The sequence below is a fragment of the Diadema setosum genome, chromosome 19, assembly GCF_964275005.1.
Source record: "Diadema setosum chromosome 19, eeDiaSeto1, whole genome shotgun sequence".
Taxonomy (NCBI): Eukaryota; Metazoa; Echinodermata; class Echinoidea; order Diadematoida; family Diadematidae; genus Diadema; species Diadema setosum.
Genome location: NC_092703.1, coordinates 8,618,958 through 8,637,178, shown reverse-complemented (window position 1 = coordinate 8,637,178; position 18,221 = coordinate 8,618,958). Strand labels below are relative to the sequence as shown.

Sequence of the window (18,221 nt, the reverse complement as noted above, 5' to 3'; positions counted from 1 at the left end):
GGCACACTAGTGTAGCAGTCGACATAACCGAATACACTGAACTATGTATGTCTGGCCAAGGTTAGCCTGTGCTTTATACTGTGCTTGGGAAGCTATGTACACCATGACCTGCACATGCCGCCAACAGGCTTTAGTTTCACTCTCGCTTCACCCAGGTTTCAGTAACAAAGTATGCCGCGATGGCCGCCAGATTTTAACCTGAGATGATCATGCAAATTACAAAAAAAAAAGGGGGAAAAAACTGAGGGCCACGGAGTTATGGCATGGTGCTCCATTCCATGCTTACCTAACAAGTTGCGTATCTGCATACATTATTGAAGGTTACAGTTTTTAATCCTTCCAGTAGTCATTTAAGTTTGAGCAGTTATCAAGGGCAAAATATCAAGGGCAAAATATCACACACACGCAACCACAGAATTTCCTTTCCTGCCTAGACTTGCTACACTACACCACTGAGAGAATGTGCCTGACATTAATGGTCGATGTCATGTTTGTTTGTTTCTTTGTCTTTTTTTCTTTTCATTTAAAATGCAAAACATGACAACTGATTGGAAGATGAGTAATATCTCCACCAAGTCATCTTGTGTCAAGAAAGATTGGCAGAGACGGTTATTCCATAGTTTGTTGAAATTAATCCAGCTTAGGTGGGAAAGAAAAAGGGGGAGGGGGAACATTCCCCTTCCCTGGGATTATAATGAACACACCCAACCCTACTTTAATCATTATAAACATGATCATTCCCTTTAAAAAATGCACTCTCTTTTTACATGATAGCCATAGAGATTGAACAAGATAGAGCTACATTCTCTAGGCACTGCTACTTTGTGCAAACCAAGAAGTACAACAAAATACGATACAGCATAGAGAGCTGTGTACTTCAATATACATCACACAGATTACGTAGGTTGCAACAGCATCCAAATCCCACAGATAGCCTACTAGACCGTCACAATCACAAGCTATGTGGGGTCGAGGGGGAAACGTCCAATTTATCGATTTCATACTCGAATTGGTAACTGTGGTGCCTCGGGACAGAGGACACGTCTGTTTATCGTTTGACGTGTTATCTACAGGGTTTATAGCTGTGATTATATTCCGTTACTACCATTAGGGCTGCAAGTTGCCTGTATCATCAGCTCTAATACACATTTACACACTCTAGCCCTGAAAGATAAGACCCTTGGAATAACAGGATATGGACCATGATCCCTGCCGCTCATATATCAACTCTACGCTACAAATTTCACACTCGTTGTTGTTGTTTTTTTTTTCTTTTTGCACTTTGAAGGCAAAAGATGAAGCGTAAATCAAAGTCACAGGCGACAGCACCACACTGATTTACTTCTCATTTACAAAAGTACAGATTTGACAGCAGTTTTAGCATAGCATTAAGTATCTCCATGCTCTTGACTGTCCTAATGATGTTGTTCACTGTGGTGAATTCACTCCTTAACCCTTTCGGTCCAGAGGCCTACAAGCCTATTGACTCTGTATGTAAACATTATGTCAATGAGACTGAAGAAGTTAAGCACTCCCTTGTTCGTCATGGCCGGACTTGGAACTCATTCCATGACCTGTCTGAGAGTCCGCTCGGGTCCTCGTCTGGCACTCTGGGGAAAATGGAGGACAGCAGCTGCTCCTGGCCCAACTCAGAGCCCATCCATGCCCTGGATCGGGCAGCCTCCGAGGTCTGCAGGGGACCCGTAGATTGTAGGAGGCCACCGCGCCCCTGGTGACTGGGCCCCAGCCCCAGGCTGCTGGGGCCGAGGCCGAGGCCTCCTGAGTTCCCGCCGCCCGGCAGCAGGGCCGGGCCCCACACGGAGGACGGGGACGACGCCGGCGAGGGGGAGGAGGAAGGATACATGAAACTCTTTGGCTGGGACTGAGGGTGAGCAGCACGCGGTGAAAAGTAGCCTTCATCCTCCCCAGCCATACTCACAGCTGCCTGCAAATGAAATGTATAAAGAGAATGATAGAAATTTAAGACTCAGTGCAAAAACACATAGCTATGATTTGACTATGCACGCTAAAAAATCCCAAATATAGGATATTTCATTCCCCCATTCCCTGTTGTTATTTCTTGCTGGTGCTTCTGATATATCCCTTGTAATTAGCCAAGATGGAATGTTATTCCTTGTTAAAGGGATAGAATAGTTTTGGTTGAGACCTAATTTCAGGTTTCTAACATTTATTGGTGAGATAATGAGAAACCTCTTATGAAATATGAAAGAGCATGTAATTCCATGAGGAATTCAACATTTATTTGATAAAAATTGGTTTTGATATGGCAGAGATATCCAAAACAGAGCGATTCTAATAAAGTGTGGGACCCACACTTTATTACAATTCGCTTTGTTTTACCTTGTTTTTGGATGTTTCAGTCATTCCAAACCCGATTTTCATCAAATAAACTTGGAATTCCTCTGAAAGAGGTATGCTCTGTACTATTTCATAAGTGTTTTCTTGGTATTTCGCAAAAAGTTAAAAGCCTAATTCTCATCTCCACCAATACTGTACCATCCCTTTAAAACATTCATCTTCTCTCTCTTTCCCCTCCATTTATTCAGCATCTTCACACATGATTACATTAACCAAATATTGTCATCAAATTCGTGAGAAAAAATATGACACGTTGGCGCCACTCTTAAAGAGTTCTCGATGATTTGTGCTCACCTGGGTGTTGAAGTCACCCGAGATAGCTGGCCTGGGTGGAGGTTGCGTCCACCTGTACGGGTTGCTGGTAGGATACGAATGGTGCCTCTCCTCTTCGTAGCCCACGGGGTGGTTCCTGAAAGACAACGAACGTTGGTAGACTTGTGTCACAAACAGCCATTGGGGTGGCATGGTTTTGCTCATTTCTTAGCACAACAGTTATTGTGTTGCCATGCATACACCATCAGCCTTTTAATACCAGATTCACATGCTAGGCAAAGACGTTTACTTGAGTTATCTACATTTTGACTCAACAAGGAATGCGTATGTGTCGATGCTGGGGTAAAAACACAAAAGCAAACACACTAATGGCTGGATCTTTGAGATGGTCAATGCAAATAATCTTATGAAATTTTCGCACTTTCTTTTTATTCTATTTTCACCCTGGGAAAATAAGACCATATCATGGTTATCATCATGACAAGCAAAGCTACTTTCGCTTAATATGGAGTATAAGAGTTGTTCGTTATGGACTCGGCAGCACTTGAGAATGAGCCCAAGCTCACAAGTACAATAATGCTGTAGAGCCACTATGAGGGAATCCCACAGAGACTGTATAACACCATCGTAGCCAATGTATAGAGGAATAAGTCGTCACAGATTTTCTTTTAATGTGATATCAATCTAAACTCACTGGCTATTCCTGATAAGTGGATGGTATACCGGTTAAGTGGAACATTTTATGTAACGAAAAGAAGAAAACACACAAAACAAGAAAACCTGATGATGTGAGTGTGGTGGCGAGAATGCACAGCTGTCTCCAAGTCAAAGTTGTGCAAGATTGAAAAAAAAAAAAGAGGAAGCGGGGGGGGGGGGGGGGGGGGAAGAAAGAATAAAATCAGGAGGTTGCTCACTTTGAATCCTGGAGACTCATTAGCATTAGCTGTTGGGGGAGACTATGTTTGTTGGATGGAAGTGAGATGCGCTTTGATGGGCCGATGGCTTGGTGGCTGTAGTAGTCATGAGAAGGGTGGGAAGGCAGAGGGGCCGTCCTCATCTTCTGTTGTGGGGGGTGGTTCAGGTAGGACTGGTAGTGAGGGAGGGGTGCGGTCATGGCTCTGTTGGTCAGCTGCTCGGCCGGTTGCCGCGGGTGATAGGCCGGTATCCTCTGGTTGGACCACTGCGTGGGCATGGAGGAGAGGGGCTGAGGCATGGCCATTCCGTTCGTCTGGTGGTGGGAGGGGCTGGGCCGGAATCTCGCGGCATCTTCCCGGCCGGGGGGCCGGGAAGCGGTGGAGGAGCGTTGCGATCCCATGAGGGGCACAGTCTTCGTGCCCGAGGTGTGCCTGGGCGGATTCATCATGGGCAATGTGGTGGCACCCTCGTGGAGTGGAGTGCTATCGGTAGGGAGACTCCCCAGGAGCTCCGTGCCGCTCCCACTAAGGACCCCGTTCTCCTTCCACGGCATGTGGCTCTGCTCCATGGCCCTCGCCTGCAGCTCGTCACGGACCTGCTGCTCCTTGCGTAGGCGATCCTTCTCCATCAAGACCTCACTGGTGGGTCTATGGCTCCGAGTGCGCTCGGGATGGCTGTACTTGCACTTGTTGCCGTAGGTGCACTTCTTGCCGTAGGGGCACGGCTGCATCTGGTGGGTTGGCTTGGCGGGTGTCTTGCGCAAGAAGTTCTCGAGGCTAGGACCATGCCTGCCCAATGGGTCATCAGGCGGCATAAACCTGCAACACAAGGTCAATGCAGTCAAAAATGAATCAGCATGCTTTATACTGAGACTTACACAAAACATGACAAGAAGCACTATACTCAGACCATATTTTATTATTATTATTCTGCACTTCGAAGTTGTATCATTTTTTTTTTCTGCCTTTGTGGCAGAGCACCGTTATTTCTTATTTTCCTTCGGCCAACAAAGTTAAAATGAGAATTGCCTGTTTGTTTCTTTGTTTGAAATATGGTTTTAAAAAAAAGACTCATTGCCAACCTCAGGGCTGTTTTTTCAGGGAGTCCCTGACAACATAAAACAACAGATGTTACACTAAAAATTATAACTTATTTACAACAGAAGAAGAGGATATTTTCAGTGCAGAGGAACAACAGAGGCTAACATCAAATAAATGAAGGGCGTATCTACAGCAATAGAAAATAAAAAGAAAAGGAACAAAAATATTTGCAATCTTAGAGATCATGTTAAAAGAAATCACATGATTAGTGTTGTTGTATAAGTGTTTGTTTTTTTTAATCTGCATAAATTGGTCCTTAGCTATCAGAAATGTGAAAAAAAAGAGAAGAAAAAAAAGAAAGGATTCTGAAAATCATGTTCATACATCTTTTCCGAAATCTGCTCTCATGACAACAAGATCAAAATTTCATCAATATGACATCTGGGAAGACGTGAATCGATTGAATCAATCAATTGTCATTTAATCACTTCATCAGTGGATGATTCAAACTGATTCAGTCAGACTATCTCTATAGTGCAATATGTCAGCACTTTCACCTTTAACATAGTTTCCCCAGCTCTCTTTGGGAAGAGTGTAAAAGATTAGGTGTGTCTGTGTGAGAGTGTGTGTCACCATATTTGATACTGTGCAATTTTACTCGTGTAGTAAGGGGCATGGCCTACACGTGTACCGAATCAATTGTGCATGTGCAAGACACCCCAAACATGCAAAGGACAGCACAACAATGCAACTATTTGGAAGCCTAGGCAGTGCTGTGCAAAAATAAAGGGGAACTCCCCTATTTCAGTGCACTTGCAGAAAAAAGCCCCTGTACTGCACAGCCTATACTGCGCCTTAGCTGTGGACTTTGAACTCCTGTCTGGCAGTAGTCTTAGCATTTCAGACCCTTGTCACTGTCCACTTCACTGTGTTTGACAAGAACACAAGCGAGGAGAACTGAGAAATTTAGGACCCGTTCAGGGTTCACAAAATCTGCTTTTAGCCCTGCATTCTTGCTTCCATTTCTGTGACATCATAGCCTAATTTCAAATACTACATACATGTACGATAAAAATTGTGAGACTGTGATACTTTTTTTTTTCCTCGGGGAATGCATAGAAACAGGAAATGCACTGGATATATGCCGACAATTTGTTGAATCTTGCTAGTTTCACTCTTTGGTTTAACAAACTTGAAAATGATTAAACGATGAACTTCTCTTTTCCTACAGTGCCAAGGACCCTCACGCGCTCAAATGGCTCTCACAATCATTTCTGACACTCACTGTGTACATGACAAACACTGTAAAGCACTAGACGCTCTTTCTCAAATAACAAAATGGCAGAAATCAGACGTTACTCCGAGCACAGTCTCTCAGAGTGACTTGATCCCACCAGCGCATCGAGCACTCGTAAGGAGGCTACTGAAGTGGCCTCTTTGAGTACCTACTGAAGCACGGGCACAAAGGCCGTGAAGGGCAAACCCATCTTCGCTTGTTGTTTTCCAAAGCCCTATCCCTTTTTTATCCTACTTTCCCACAGACCCATATTATAGATGGCATTCACAGCACACTGAGCATGGTTTTCCACCACAGTGGTAGGGTACTGTGCAAACAGGTGCATATTACACACAGCCCATGGTACTCAATGCACAAGTACCTGCCCGCATATACATAGAATCTAGAGCATGACTACAACAGAACAAAAAAATATGACGATTGCAACATCTGTAGGTCTACTTGGTCACATGAATGTTCCCACCGTCCCCTGGCTCCCCTCTTTAGCTCCCCCCATCTCCCAACACCCCTACACCCCCCCCCCCATAAAAAAAAAAAGATGTCTTGAGCTCCAGAAGACGTAACGTGCTTCTTTCCACTTCACATGATTCTAGTGAGTTGAGAAGATGACTTCACTTCTTGCACAGTGCCAAAAATGGCCGTGGGTCTTTATATATATAGGTCCAAAAGGTGGGGGTGTTATAGAAAAATTAATTCCAAAAATATTTACTGTAATAACAATCTGCAAATTAAAGGTATAACCACAATCAATGGCATACCATTTATCAACACTGTTGAAACACCTACACTACTCAGACAAAATGTTTGTTTGATTGTTTGTGGGTTGTTGTTGTTGTTGTTTTTTTCTGGCACAGCAAGGAACACTGTCATAGCTCACTGTTAGCATTAAAATGAAAATTAGATCCGCAACTGTGACGCAAATTAACATCAGACGTCTATTGTTAGATCTAGAGATGACATTTAGCGGAAAATTGGACCGTGTGATAACACACGGCATGATGTTATCATTAATGTATTCACTCAGAATAGAAACTCGAGGAGTGCGTAGGCAGTACACATTTTAGGAGGATGTCTGGTAAACACTGGCTACTTGATTTGAGTACAGATTGCATATGCTCAGGCATACTCTTATATCACAAGGCATACCCTTTTAACGTTCTTTCTTTCTTTCTTTTAGCTTAATCACAAACTGCGCTAAGAGACCACATTTGACCTTCTTCCCCCTCCCCCTTTCCCGGCACAAAAATAGTGACACTATTTCATGATCCTTCTCGGATGCATGTGAGCAGAACAATGCATAATGCCTTTCTTTTCATGTGAATACCTTGCATAAAGCCGATTGTGCATCAGGGAACTGGAAGAAAATCCATTCGAGTACAGAGACAAACGTGTAAAGATTTTGAAATACCCTAGCAGAACAGGCGATCAATGTGGCGTTTTAGAGTTGCATCATGTACTAAATAAAACTCCCAAAACTTTAAATATAGCAAATATAGGTGGAATAGATGGGACTAAGGCAATCTCAGATATCAATAAAGAGTGATGTACATGTACATATGCACTGAAGATGCTAAGAGGAAGTACAGGTACAGTCTGGGTGGGGATTAAGCTCGCCAGCAAAAGAGAATGCTCAATTTCCTCCGCCCCTTCACACCCATTGTTCAAAAACAAAAGGGGAAGTAATGGAACTTCTCGAAACTGACTTGGGCAGCAAGCGGGCACTGGGGGGGGGGGGGTGAGGCAGATAATCCTTGCTCTCCTTCTCATTTTTGCCTTGTTTTGATCAACATCTGCTCCTGAGCGTTGCATATCTTTGACAAAACTCTGCCCTGTCATTGTAAAATCTAGTCTTTGAAAATGCAACAACTGCTTGTTCTTTGAAATTAAATAATAATAATATTAATAATGATAATAATAATAATAATAATAATAATAATAATAATAATAATAATAATAATAATAATAATAATAACAATAATAGTAGTAGTAATGATAATAATAATAATAATAATAATAATAATAATAATAATAATAACAATAATAATAATAATAACAATTATTATTATTATAATTATCATTATTATTATTATTATTATTATTATTGTAATAATAATAATGATAATAATAAGATGATAAAAGTACGTATTTGGAATCTGTACATGGGATACTCTTGTGTTTCACATCCTTGATACCAGTTTCACAAGAAAAAAATATATCATATACACAGAAATGCCCTGTTGGGCTATTCGATCAAAGAGAAACTACATGCACTGTGACATGCAGGAAACAGTTTTCTGTTGGGACATGGAAAGTGCGCACCTGGAATCTGTAAGAGATACTCTTGTGTTATGAGCACTGGACATTATTTGGTAAATATCTGGTGATTATACATGTATCACCTAAGTGGCCTCCAGAGCAGGTAAGCTCCACACCACAGCACCAGGATTTGGTCAAGAAGTGTAATCTCATTCCACGACTAATCCTCCCCAACCAAGAATTGGGAAAACCAGGAACCTCAACCCAGGGTTTGCTCGGTTAGGGTTTTTGTTTGTCTGTTCATTTGTTTGCTTGTTCCCTATGTTTGCCTGTTTTTCATTGGTTTTCTTTGCTAGTTTATAATGAAAGGTACGTGTGCACAATTTAGTATGCACATCTGCAAACCCTGATATTTAATATGCATACATGGGAAAAATGTTGCTAAAATATGGCTCCTTAATGCACAAACACACACACACACACACACACACACACCTGCAAAGAAATTCACACACAAACAGGGAGGTGAGGTTGAATAAAAGCTTCGTAACTTCTGAAAGAAGAAGAATATTCCTACGAAACAGGAAAACATGTAGTTGACAGGTGGTAGAAGAGACTTGAAAACATCATCTTTCTACACAATGTACAATATGGGTTATCATTTATTTGAGCATCACTCTTTAACTTTGGTCATTGACTGCTGTGAAATTGAAACTTTGGTCATTGATTGCTGTAAAATACTAGGAATTTTCGTCTGGCTCTGTACACTTCAGCACAAGTTTACATTATACAAGATGATTTTTTTTTTCACGCGTCAGCCACACATCCACAGGAAAAGCTTGTAGGAACAATATTTCCTGAAGATCCTTTGCTATCATGGACCACACACGTGTAAAAGAGCTTCCTTTTTGTATCCGCAATGGGTTTTCATGTTGTTTGTTCTGCCAGTCTACATGTTGTACAATGGGGAATTTATCTCACCTTTATCCGCAGACAAAAACAATGATGCACAAACGCATGTAAACCACACAGGCAGAGGCATTTCACTTACACAAAACTTCAATTCTGTTTGGCATTTTCTTTGATGATAACTGACATCTTCTAACACAGTGACGAAAGGGGGGGGGGGGTGTAGGAGTGCTATTTGTTGCAAAATTCTTTTTCACGGTTAATGACCGACACACTGCACATCAACTATATTTGTTGGACCAAAGGGCTACATGTAAAATGTGTACATTGCTGCTGTAATCAGGCAGATTGCAGTACTACCTTTTCCCGTCTTTTGTGAGACAGCCCGAGCCACCAAGCAATTTATAAACGGTCTTCTTCCTAACTTCCGCTACTTCCTGTTATGAGAATAGCCTTAACGCTAAGAAGCAACCACGAGCCACTTTGTGCGGATCGCTTGAGATTGAAAGCTCTATCAATACAACAATCTGTCCGTCCCTGTAGAAGGGCTACAGAGAGAGTGAAGGAGGAGATATCTCCCCACTGTAGGACAACACGCAAGGAGTCGGATCGCCACGCCAAGGCCGGTCTCGACTCAGCTTGCGACGGTGAGCCGTGAAATCAAGACCAAGAAAAGCCCATCACCTCCCCCCCCCATCAATCATTCATCCTCAGTGTTTCATTTGGTAGAGTTTAAAAAAAGATATGATCTTTCATTTCAGCTCTTTATGTAATAACTATTTAATTAATTTCATTCATAATTAATTGTTTGTTTACACAGCAGACTCTTCTATATCTTCTTACATTGCTCATACATTTCAGAAGATGTACTGCTCTTCTTTCTCTTCAATTTTGTGCATGCACTGTTTTTTAATGAATTTAACGAGGTCCATTGAATCTTTTTCTTAGATACAAGAGATGCAAGCAAATACAGAGGGAGCTACGCCTATTTAACAACGACATCTTGATCATGTTGGCAGCAAAAGGAGAAATATTCCCCAGGGCCTGACGAATAAACGAACGCCTACTTCCGGCACACTGCAACCACACTGTAATACGATTTGGCATTGCACATACTTGGCAATGAGTAAATGTCAGGGACACGTCTGCGCACTTGCCCCCTCACGTTGACTGGTATGTATTTCATCATCGGCAAATTGGCAACACCGAGTGATTACTCATACAGTTCATGCAATACAGGGAATTGCCCTCTTTACAAAATATTTTGAAGCTAAGGATTTATGATTCACCACCAGATGAGGATTGGCGGTTCTTTTATCAAACTGTGATAACTGTCTGACATGGCAGACATATTGGAAAACAAGTGCTACAATAACTTTTTATTTCAAAAAGGGCTATATTATTCATCTTCAGTTGACTGGACAACACAACTAGCAATCAAATCAAATCAAATTACTACTCTCATTCCTAGGTGCAGAGTAGTGACAGTTTGAAGTGAGATAGGGCTGTATGATCAGTTTTATAAATCTGCTTTTGCATGCATACTGGTAAGAAAAATATCTCAGATATTTGGGAAGGCCTAGTAATGATAGCTACATCACCTTAGTTCCATCATTCACTGTACTACAGATTTCTCTGCACAACAAAGGAAAAATCTAAATAAAAATAAATAAAAATCAGTAAAAAAAAAAAATCTCACATCACAAACTGAGGCTTTAAAGGGATCATACAGTTTTGGTTGAGACCTAATTTCAGGTTTCCAACATTTTTTGGTATAATGAGAAACCTCTTATGAAATATGAAAGAGCATGTAATTCTATGAGGAGTTCAACATTTATTTGATGAAAATTGTTTTGAAATGGCTGAGATATCCAAAAAAGAGCAATTCTAATAAAGTGTGGGACCCACACTTCATTACGATCGCTTTGTTTTACTTTGTTTTTTAATGTTTCAGTCATTCTAAACCCGATTATCATCAAATAAACTTTGAATTTCTCTTATAATGGTATGCTCTGTACTACATCGCAAGTGTTTTCTTGGTTTCTCGCAAAAAGTTAAAAGCCCAATTCTCATCTCCACCAATACTGTACCATCCCTTTAAAGGAATTGAGAAATGTCTTGAACCCTTCAAATCCTGGACTGAAATCACGGACTAAGGTTTAGAGTCACTCACTTGTTCCCGGCAAAGGTGTACATGAGAAGCCGCTCCTCTACCACCTTCTGGTACTCGGGCTTTTCGCCGCTCAGGTCGCGGAAGGTGTCGTTGGACACCACAATGCCGTCCAGCTCCACGGCCAGGTTCAGGATGTAGCGGTCGTCATAGCACACCATGCGGCGACCTTTGACCCTTCTCGACGGTGTCCACACCAATATCCGAGCCTTTTCCAGCTTGATTAGCACCTCCTGATCTGTGGTTTGGTAGTTAGAGAGGAGGAAGTTGGCATCACTGATACAGTCATAGTGGCAGTCATATACATCCTACACCGTAAAACCAGAATTATTTGCCACATGAAACTTTCCCAAGTTGGAGCCGACGGCCATTTTCATAGCATGAAACTTTTGTGGACTGCCGACCATAATGGTGTACAGCATTGGACTCGTATTCAATGCATCGTGCAGACAAAAAATTTCGCATACATTTTACTGTTGCAAATCGTGGCTCCTCATGAAAGTTACATACATGTGCATGAAAATTTCTGGTCTAACATAAGTTAATTTTAACTCAAGTGTCAGACGGATAGCATTGACAAACCCAGTGATTACATCTGTTACATGCATGGCCTTTTCATTAGTATTTTTAGAGGTTAGAAGGTGGCCGTGTCGTGTTCAACAAGCAAAAATATTAAATTTCCCAAAGAAAACAACCAAGGATATTCAAATCCATCCAACCTTTCCCTAAATGCAAACACTGACAAATTTGCAATGAATATATCAACACATGAAAGTTTTAAAATGAGGAAACCAAAAAAAAAAAAAAAAAAAAAATCATCTAATACCCTTTTCGAGGCAATGGTTTAAAGAGCACATAGTCTCACCTTGGAGTTTTATTCCATGGTCTCCCAAACAAATGACAAACATGATAATCTACTGACTTGGATTGCAATTTTTCTTTTGGTTTAGCCATTAAGAAGGTAGAACTAATGTCCGCTGAAGGTTTTTGACTTGGGGTCATGTTAATCTCAAGAGACTTCAACATTGTCGATGAGTAAACATCCCTACACTGGCACTCTTAATAGTGCCTGGTACCATTGATGGAAGTTGAACTGGAAAAAAAAAAAATGCTCCTGGCAATATGCAACAGGAAGTTACAAGGTACAAACAAACATAGGAGGCAGACCTAGTGCTGATGTGATATTGGCGCACTGCCAAAACTCACACATGAACTCCCTGTACACAAACAACTGAAGTTATCCATAAAGTCTGGGCATTCATGCGAGGAGAATCAACGTAGGTAAAGTCTCAAAACTCTACAGAGGCCAGAAGATTAAAAAGAAAAAAACAAAAAAACACACACAGTGAGAAAGCGAGGTCGTTTTGATTAATAACTGATTTGATAGGCAGCTGCTCATAATATCTCTACTAAAGCAGAACAGTTTTTATGCTACTTTCCATTGTTTAACAATACAGACACTGAGACCAAATCTTTATCATTCTCAGGATTCATATCGATACCAGTATACAAAATGACTCATTTCAGCCATACAAAAATTTTGTTTTTATGGCCATTTTTTTGATTCAGTGCAGACTAATTTCTATCAGACTTTTGAAGCACAGAAAGCAGAACTGATCACACAAAAGAGTGCTCAGTGCCTTTGGGTAGGTCACAAAGCACGAGAACCAACGGCATCTATGAAAACTGGCACTGCTCAACTGCCATTTACACAACTAGCAGACATTATCAACCTCCTGCTATTAAATGCTGTATACTATCAACAGCTTTAATGTCGTTTGAATCATGCCTGATTTTCTCACTGTTCCTGTTCAGGTTGTGTCAAAGAATGATAAGTCACTTATGTCCTTCAAAAAACTTTCTACATTGAGCACTACCCATGCCAGCACACAAGTTAAAGGGAACATGAACAGGCTAATCGACATGGTAGGCTGGGGGCGGGGGGGGGGGGGGGGGGGGGGGGAAGAGACATCTCAAAACAAACTGAAATTGAGGTTAAGTTGTTGAAAAGAGATACAAGGAGACTGCTACCCCCCCCCCACTTTCTCGTATACCAAAAGTACAACGTTATCTTAGATGCATGTAGCACTGTGTCATTATTCTGTATCTATACTTCCAATTCCTGTGAGGGATGGAATTGATGCCACGTTTCAACTTTAAAGGACAAGGTCACCTTCATAAACATAAGGATTGAGAGAATGTGTAGCAATATCAGTAGAACACATCATTGAAAGTTTGAGGAAAATCAGACAATCTGTTCAAAAATTATGAATTTTTGAAGTTTTTGTGCAATCACCGCTGGATGAGAAGACTACTGCAGCGTATGATGTCACATGAGTACAACAATATAAGGAAAATATAAAGAGAATTTCACAAAATTTCATCTTTTGAAAAAAGTACACATTCCCTTGACTTGTTACTGACATATGATTATGTTATGGGTAATATTATTCCCCCTGCCTTTAGAAAGAGGCAAGTCAATTGCTCTTTTATTATGCGAAAAAAAGTGAAAATATGTTAAATTTTCTTTACATTTTCTTTATACTGTTGTACGCATATGACATCACAAACTGTAGTAGTCTCCTCATCCAGCAGTTCCAACAAAAAAATTTTAAAAATTCATAACTTTTGCATAAACTGTCTAATTTTCCTCAAACTTTCACCGATGCGTTCTACTAATATTGCTGCATTCTCTCAATCCTTATGTTTATGAAGGTGGACTTGTCCCTTAAACGGAAGCGTTTAAAAATGTCATATGGTGCACACATCAAATCAGCACATTCCTGCTATGTATCCTGGATGTCTACGTCACGACAAGCGCCGCCACTTCCTGGCCTACCTTGGATGGGTGTTTCCGGCTTGGACTGCTCCTTCCGCCAGCTCGGAACGAAGACGTAGATGACTTTGTGTTTTCGGTTTAGGAACCAGAGCACCACCGTTTCGATGCCCTTGCAGGCAAAGACGTTCTTGTTGCCGTAGCTGCCATAAGAGAAGGGGTAGAACCGAGGATACACATGAGTTGCAAAAGGACGGAGGCATTCAGCGATTGTACTGTACTCAAACCGCCGTTTGGGGAGGAGGGAGTAGGGGCTAATACAATTTAGGCACACAGTAGGTCCAACAAAGTTCGCTTGCTATGTGTATTCAGAGATAGATCCACCCTCACATTATGTATTGGCAGCCGCTGACCCTTTTTAAAATAATTATTCCAATGGCTGTGTTTCTAACGGTCTCACCAAACATCTACAATATATATCCTGAAACCAACGTCCAAACGAAATGTACAATGCAGATCAATCTTTTTTTTCCTTCTGGTTAGTGGTAATTTAGATTCAGCTCAAACAATATATTGTGGCCGAAAACTATTTTCCTATTTACATGAGATGAGATGTTTGCTGCAGATAGAATAATTGCAGTTTTATTTCTGATTACAGAATCATGATTGCTTATAATGAAAGAAATAGCATGCATCCAGCAGTAAAATCACTTAATGGACCAGGAGTCAGACATACAGTGTATGTGTACATGACAGCCCAGTGCAGAGTCTAATTCTGTTTTATGAACTTCCTAGTTTCCGAGTAATATTGTGAAATTACTGGCTCATACAGAAAAAAAGGAAACATACAAGTGGTTATATTCAATGTCTTGTTCAAGCACCAATTACAAAGAATCACTTTCACTATTTGCCAGGACCCAAAACTGAGGATGGCAGATGACTTTCAGACATGTTCTCACTTTGTGAGCATCAGTGTGATTTTTTTTTTTTTTTTTTTTTTTTGTATGTTTGATGCATATAGTGTAGTGTTAAAGGTCCAGTTTACCTTTGGGAGCAGTGATTTTAAAAATGTTCAAGATATCACATTTGATGCATGTATGTGTAGGTTTGTTGTATCACAATTCATCCTACCATATAAAAGTTTTGCAATAAAGCCTTAAATATACAGATATCAGTATTTTTCTCATTAAACCATAACTGTGGACGGTTTAGTCTGGAAACATTTTTTATCATAACTATTGTTCACATTTTGTGTATTTAACAATAAATCGATTATAAGGATTCAAATTTTTACAGTGGTTGTTTCTATCCCTAACTCACATTTTAGAACTATTTTGAAGCACAAATGCTAGGTTTTTGTTTCTTGTGCAAATGGTAAATTATGCCTTTAAACTCTAGATGGAGTGCACCTCTTCATATTTATAAGGAAAATACAAATAAGACCCACCTCATGGCAACGTTGCTGCCATCGATGATGACAGGGCGATAGGGGTCTTCATCTTTGTCGTCCAAGTGAATCGGACCGTCGCTGGCGTCCCTGGATACCGGAGACCTGGCCACTTCAGCCTCCTCCCCAGCACTGTGTTCCTCCTCGTCCTCCTCGGCGACCTTGGAGGGAGTCTGGCTGAGCAGCCTCTGGAGGACCTCGTTGCTGGAGGCCTGGTCGCCGACCTGGGCCAGCACCTGCTCCACGCTCTCCAGGGAGTATCCCAGCTTCTGCATCAGAGCGATGGTGTCCTGGACCGAGTCCTGGGGCGTGTCCCTCGGCGGTGCAGGCGAGTCCTCCGTTGGCATGGCCTTCTCCTGCAGCTCCGCTCCTCCCTCTCGCCTCAGCAGTCTCCTATGACTGGAGTCCGTGGCCCGATGGAGCAAACCATCAGGTTCGTCTGTGTTTGACCGACCGACCGAGTCACTGAAGTCTCTTCTGGGGGCACTACGTGGAACCCTGCTGTCCACATATGAGTCTAGGGGCGCGACAGCACTGTGTGCCACCAAGTTCTCCGACACGCCTTTCTTAGCCAGCTGTCGTGCCTCCGACAGGCTGGTGATGAGAGACTGTGCGCGCACTATGTTCTCATCGCTACCACGCAGCACGAGGTGCTCTGGACTGGCGCGCTCAATCACCGCACCCGACTGGTACTCCAGGTGGGGTATTTGCGCGTCCAACATGTCGAGCAGGCGAGGGCTGAGTCGCTCTTGATGAAGGTTGTCTGAGCACAGGGAGAGGGTGTATTCCTGAAGGACATTCAAAGAAAAGCACACAATACAACATTACAAGAACACAAACAACTCTTTGCTACAATATGATCATATCATATGCACACTATTTGTAAAAATCTATGCATTATATGCCTACTGGTATTTCAGAAACAGACATTGCAAATGCACAAGGATGCCACCGTATGGACATTCAGAAAAAGTCATAAACAAACCAACCTTTTTTTCTTGTTCATGTTACCTTAGTTTCGTTACAACTCAAAGTATCACAATCCTCTGCATACAAGACAAACAGAACAGTGCTTTCGGTGACACCTTGCAGCAGACGCATAGCAAAACACTGCATGAGACATACTGTATGCAGTCATGCATGAAATGTACACTAGTTGTATATACATACACGTACCCTGTACATGTATGTTTCACCAAATTGACCTATTTCAACATAAAATCATACCAACCTGTGACTCTGTGTATAAAAACGCACTACAAAAATTCCTGAACGAATGTCAAATACAATGCTATCAGCGAACGCAAAGCAATCTGGAGAGCCAGCAAGTATGGTCTGATCTGGAGTCCTGCGACAGAGAGAAATATTATATGTCGCTCGACATCTTTCAGTTTTGATGTTCCCTGCTGGCTGGCTATCTCCAGGCAGGCGAAAACCAAAACATAAACACACAACACTAAGGGCAGTAATAAAAATATGCAATGCTTTCAACCAGTCGCCAAGTAAACAATAGCTACAAACCGATCAATGAGGAAGTATGTAGATGCATGCCAGATGGTATGCATTGTGATCTTCTTTCATGAAGTGAATGAAAAAAAAATTGTGTTGCCCGGCAACCACATGTGTTTGAAAAGCTGTGGTAGACGAGTGGAGACTCTGAGTATAATGAGGCAGGCAATAGTATCTGTTTGCTCAAGAGTAGGATGCACACAAGGCTCGACCCTGAAAACAAGATCAAAAGTGAAATGATGTGTGACCGTGTAGTGTGACGTATAGAGATTGCTCTGACGTATCGAGGTTACTCTTCTACCGCCCCACCCCTCAACCACCACAACAGACCATCATAAGAAAGAAAAGAGGAAAAAACAAAACAATGTATTTGGATGGGCTCTTCTGGAATATCATGTGGGCTGGGAGAGCACTGATACGTCATACCAGCAACTGGGTTAAGAATGGCAATGGTCTTGATGACATCATATATTCCTTTCATATACAGTGTATGTCTGTAGCCACGGCATCTATGACATCACAGAGCAATGTTTCACCTTAGTGACCCAGATACAAAAACAAGACAACATGGCGGCCACCATTGCCTAATGGGCAAATAGCCTTTGGCTCTATTTATCAAATGAAAAGGAATATCTATTGCAACCTTTTTTGAGCAAATCTTCCTTGTTTGGAAGAAGATTTGTTTTTTTCCTCTGAACATTGAATCTTGCCACTTACTATCTAATCAGCTGAATTAGTTTGAATGACGCAAGAAAATGGAGTAGAAAAATTGATGCCTCTATCATGATACACCATACCACATGTTTTAGTCTATCAAATGATTTACCATCATTCTGAGTGCATTTACTTTTTTCTTTGAATCTCACAAAGTAACTTGCCCATTCTTCAGTTAAGTTTTCAGTAAATTATCACATATGAGGGCATTAAACTTTCAAGAATTAATTACTGGAGTCGGCATATTGGAAATTGGCAACTGTGCAATTAATTTATTCAAGATATCACATTTGATGCATATTTGTAGGTCAGTTGTATCACAAAACATCCTACCATATACAATTTTTGCAACACAATCTAAAATTTAAGGAGATATCACTATTTCTCTTTACAAACCATAACTGTATTGGTATATGGTTTAGTCTGGAAATATTTTAATTATTACTGTTGTTCACATTTTGTAAATTTAACAATACTTATTAACATTGATTGTACTGGTTCAAATTTTTGCATTGGTAGTTTTTATCTTTAACTCT

At 41.2% G+C, this 18,221-nt stretch overlaps 1 protein-coding gene across 1 annotated transcript in view; it reads right to left on the bottom strand.

Moving 5' to 3' along the window:
- Positions 1–1,543: 1,543 nt before the first annotated feature.
- Positions 1,544–18,221, bottom strand: part of LOC140242978 (uncharacterized) — a 37,134-nt gene continuing 20,456 nt past the window's right edge. The window contains exons 2-7 of the mRNA XM_072322720.1: positions 15,463–16,250; positions 14,079–14,218; positions 11,243–11,477; positions 3,567–4,385; positions 2,674–2,788; positions 1,544–1,945 (exon numbers count right to left, since the gene is read on the bottom strand). Of these exons, the coding sequence (XP_072178821.1) occupies positions 1,544–1,945; positions 2,674–2,788; positions 3,567–4,385; positions 11,243–11,477; positions 14,079–14,218; positions 15,463–16,250 (2,499 nt within the window). The remainder of the gene's footprint in view (positions 1,946–2,673; positions 2,789–3,566; positions 4,386–11,242; positions 11,478–14,078; positions 14,219–15,462; positions 16,251–18,221) is intronic.